General features: G+C 36.7%; 1 protein-coding gene across 1 annotated transcript; it reads right to left on the bottom strand.

The window, feature by feature from the left end:
- Positions 1-649: 649 nt before the first annotated feature.
- Positions 650-1952, bottom strand: LOC105818924 (TRAF-interacting protein with FHA domain-containing protein A-like). The gene has a single exon (XM_012655069.1). It carries the CDS (start codon positions 1934-1936, stop codon positions 1379-1381), a length of 558 nt encoding a protein of 185 aa, XP_012510523.1. The 5' UTR covers positions 1937-1952; the 3' UTR covers positions 650-1378.
- Positions 1953-4991: the final 3039 nt, after the last annotated feature.

Below are 4991 nucleotides of genomic sequence, written 5' to 3'. Positions count from 1 at the left end.
TTCAAAGGTAATAAATTATTTATTACTGGTTTTACTCCATGAACATGCAAGTATTCTGATTCCTGACTTATTGTATTAAGCCATCGCTATGCCCACCATAGGGAATAAGCAGGAAAACTAGACACAGAAACTAAAATAGTTGTTCAGGCCACTTTGTGTGGTAACAAATGTGTCACTGTACTGGAATAGTCCCAGGATTAGGGAATGGATGTCATACACTATGGCCCACGAGTGACCCATGTCTGAATCAAGAAAAGGTTTAAAACCTCTTTTGTAAGAGGCTGGAGAGTTTATAAAATATTTTAAACAGGTTGTTAGAAAAATATGGACCTTAACTGCAGGAAATTTTATTTGCCTGGAACATTGTACAGGGAGCCTCACTACCTGGTGATGCTAGAATTTAACTTAACTAAATGGTTACAATTATCTATTTAACATTCACTAACTACCTTAGTTAAAATGAGTTGAATGAGAATCTTTTAAATAAGGACAACTTTTTCTGAAGATAAAATTTTAGAAATATTTAGGCATTTATTATAAATGTTCACATATATTTACCTATGTAAAGTGGCTTAAGAACAGTTCTTCTTTAGAAAGAATTTCAAAGAAAATGGTTAGTAAATTACATTTAGACTTTATTATGAGCGTGGATGCTATTAAAAATGTTTCATGGAATTTTAAAATTGTATATAGTACATAAAAATCAAACATCAACTTTGGTAAGCACATAATTGTAAACACAGTGGTTCTTTAAAATGTTTACATATTGGTTTTGGATGCTGAATATAGACAAGGAGAACTGATACCTTAGGAATAAACATTCTACAATGCTATGGAAAGAAAATCATAGAAAAGCAAGGTATTATTTCTCAAATAAGTCTTCCCATACTCAAACCACAATGACACACAGACACTAGTCCGGAACGCATTCCAGGACTCTGGTACTGCAAGTGCCAACAGGCTACGAACACCGGTAACAACCTGCTTGGAGCCTTGACCTTGAAAACAAATGGCTGCTGTGACATGATGTGACCAAACCAAGAGACGGTTCCTTACAAAAACAACGAAATACAGGACGAAAATCAAGCGGAAAGAGAAAATAATATAACCATATTTTGAGAACACTATTTTATCACAAAGGATTTCTTTTTTTTTTTTACATTAACCCTCACAGATTCGTTACAGATCCAAGAAGGCAACAGGTGACTAAGTTGATGACTAATATAATTTACAGACTTTAAAATGATAAACTCCCAAATTTGACAGCATAACAAATGACTATAATTTACTACACTAATAAACTCTTAATAAGTAGTGTCTATAAAGTGTCTACAGAGCTGTTCATCCTTCATGTTTCTCATCTCAGACCCTGTGTTCATTATTCGTTTTCATCCATTTCTGTAGGAGAAGAGCTTTGGGTGGAACAGGATGAAAAATAACGGCCATACTCAGGTATGGGATTGTGTGATGGCCACTTGTTTTCTTGTAAGAGTGATATTGAAGAAAAAATCAGCTGAGTCTCAAAAAATTCCAATGACTCTCCATCTTCCTTCTCCAGCAGGAACTGATACTCTCCAAATCTGACCATGCATCTGTATGGCAGGTCCAATTTATTTAGGTAGCCCAGTTCTCTATTGTCAACAATCAGGTTGGTCTTCTTACTCATATTTTTAATTTCAAAAGACAGAACTGAGCTGTCGAACTTTTTAAACAGCTGCAGAGAAAACTGAACTCGGGAAACCTGTTTGTCCTGAAAAGTATAAAGACAGACCTTAGAATTTCGGCCGAATTTCACCACGTCACTGGAAGGGAGTTTCTCTCGGCTACCAAAATTTATTGATTGAAATATTCCACTTTCCAACTGCCCAGGATGGTAAACAGTCATCCGGAGACAAGTTACTGTCTCTTCTGTGTCAGCATCTTCAAAACTGGCCATGATGTGCACAAGACCCACCTGCAATTATTAAACCACAAAATTAGTTCCTGCCTATACTTGAGGCATCAATAGCTTTAATCCTAATATTCTGCTGAGCAACTTCTGATAGGTGATTTATTTAAACTTTAAGAAAATACATAGAATACTTTAACTAGCAGATATATGAAATCTTATACCAAGAGCCCTATGAGAATTGGTGTATTACCTTTTCCCATCTCTTTATTTTTCATTTCTAGTTTTGATTATAATACCATGCATACAATCTGGACAATGACAAGGAATGATCATTGACAATAAAATTATTTGGGGAAAGCATAAAGAAACCTCAGTTTCTTTCTCATTTAAATAGAGTAACTTGGGCCCAGAGAAAATTTGACAGCTGTGTTTTAAAAAGAAAATCAGGAAATAAAAAATCCTTTTAGTTTGAATACCCTCAGAGGATATATACATAAAGAAAATCTATAGTTTATTTATTACAATTAGTTATATTATGAATTGTGAAACCTGGTTAAAGAAATTTAGTAGTTATAAACAAATAATTGCAACATTTATCCTTTTTGTCTTCACTTAGATTTCTACTAGGTAAATGATTAAAAATCGTAAATGCTTTAAATGGTTATTTTATTCTATAATTTTAAAATTTAGACACTACATACTTTAAAAAAAATAAATCTTCATGAGGTAGTTCTAAATATCATAGCCTGCATTGGTACTGGAATTATTTCTTTTTATCAATGGTTCCTAATGACTGGATGGACAAACCATCCTTAAACCACAGAGAGCACAATCTAACTGCCATTGACTGCATTGCTCTAGAGTGGATGCCCCTGAGCTGCCCGCCACCTACACTTCACTGCATAGATCTTTGATAATTGGTACAGTATTTAAAGGAGTATAACAGGATAGGAGAATTAGTTACTAAAATTTTTGAGCAGTTATTCTGGCATGGAATAGCTATTTTAAAACTAATTTATCTTTTTAAAATGACATGCACATGATTCAAAAATTCAAACAGTAACAAAGGATTTAAAAAACATGTGTCTCCTCCCCAACCCCACCTTAACTCTTTGTCTTCCTCTCGTGAAGTCAATCACTATAAAAGCTGCTTTCGTCTTTACAGAAATTTTGTTTACAGAACAAGCATAACTGTGCATTCACACACACATACACACACACACACACACACACACACACACACACGCACGCATATCTCTCTACAGAGAAAAATTTCCTTACACAAATGAAAACAGAGTATATTTAGCTCTGGACCTTGCAATACATAGCTCTGGACCATACAATACTACACATATGAGTATACCTCATTCTTTAACAGCTGCATAGAATTCCTTTTACTTTAGTGTGATGATAAATTATACGAGTATGAATGCTGCCTGCATTCCTCGGACGACCCTCATGTGCTTGTGCTACTGGACTTGGGGTTTTAGGGTCAATAGTCTTAAGTGAGGTTAATCTGTAGTTTTATTGTTTTTTATTTGCCATCTATATTAGATGTTGGTATCAAAATTATGCTGATTTGGGGAAAAAAAAAAACCAACCAGAATTTCCCGAAATTTCCTTTCTATGCTTGCTGCTACTTACTTTTAAAATCCAATATTTCCTTTGATTTTGCAAAGTTATGCTGCTAAAAACCAAACTCTCAATTTATTCAATTATTCAACAAATGACAAAGCTAAGTCATATTTCTATTGATTTGAAAATGCATCCTTAATTTTACATTTATATCTGTAATATATTTTTGGAACATTATTACATCATATTGCACTATGCAAGCAGACAACATTTGTCTAGCTATATAAGCAGAAAAAGTGAGAGGAACCCTCAAAATCCCAGGCCAGGGGTGGTAAAACCTTCTATGAAACCAAAGCCAGCAAAAATGAACACACAATGCATAGAACTGGTTAATCCATTCTATGTTGTGATTTGAAGACACTTTAATTATGATAATAGTCTCATTATTCCAGAAGCAGACAGCAGAAAAGAGAATAATTATAATAAGTCATGGGTTGATGCAATTGGCAGACGACAAGCAAAGGATTTGCTGTTAACAAGAGCCTAGAAAAGCAGAGCGAGAGTCTGTTGGTCATCTCCAGCTTGGTCCGGGGTCGGCGGCCATCACTCCAGCTCATTCGTGGACTTTGGACAGTAATGGCTCCACATGGAGCACTGGATTAAAAATCATGGCGTATTCTGGATACAGAGTCTTTTGGTAACACCCAAATTCTGTGTGTACTTTACGTAAACTATTAGCTTATAATTCAGTCTATTGAACAAATCCACTACTAAGAGAAGTTTGTCCAATATAGGCTCTTATGCCTACCTAGTCCCCTGGGCAAATATATTATCCACTATAAGAGAAAAAAAAACCGGCATTCTGGTTTGTAAGTCACTGGCTATGAGTGTCTTGGTGTGAATCAATCTTCAGGGTTTGAGCAATCTCAGGGTTCACGACTGTGACTCCATCCACCAAACACTGAGGTACACCATGTTGTTGTAAAACATCCCAGGCCTATCCCCACCAATCCCGCCCTTTTAAAACGCTGATCCATCCCTTTAACAACCACAAATGGAAGTAACCCAGAAACAAACTTCCAAGCAGAAGCCTAAAAGCCCCCGTGTAGTCTGCCTTCCCTCCGTCCCTTGCCAACACAGCAGCCCCAAAAGCTCATCCTGGGTCCCAGAGGGAAGGCCCAAAGACAGAGAGAAATAAAGGATATGTAATATGAGCAGGAAAATCAACCCTTCTTCCTGTGAGCCACCGAGACTCTTGAGGTCGTTTGTTACTGCGCCATGATGCAGCCTGCGATGACGAGAGCGTCACCTGTCTCACGAAGGTATGAAATGACAGCAAATCCTGACAGTAATAGTAAGGGCTACTACTTACTCTATACCTTTCATGTGCCAGGCACAGGGCTAAGCCCTCACATGTATCATCTTATCAAATATTCAAAATAGGTGGGAGGGGGCGCGGTGGCTCACGCCTGTAACCCTAGCTCTCTGGGAGGCCGAGGCAGGAGGATTGTTTGAGCTCAGGAGT

This window comes from Propithecus coquereli, unplaced genomic scaffold (assembly GCF_000956105.1).
Source record: "Propithecus coquereli isolate 6110/MARCELLA unplaced genomic scaffold, Pcoq_1.0 Scaffold46, whole genome shotgun sequence".
NCBI classification, from domain to species: domain Eukaryota; kingdom Metazoa; phylum Chordata; class Mammalia; order Primates; family Indriidae; genus Propithecus; species Propithecus coquereli.
The sequence above is the reverse complement of the archived record's forward strand: the minus strand, read 5'-3'. Positions and strand labels throughout refer to the sequence as shown.

Bases quoted from the DNA above. Each gene is read 5' to 3' on its own strand.
- LOC105818924 (XM_012655069.1), bottom strand. From the start codon at position 1,936: ATGGCCAGTTTTGAAGATGCTGACACAGAAGAGACAGTAACTTGTCTC.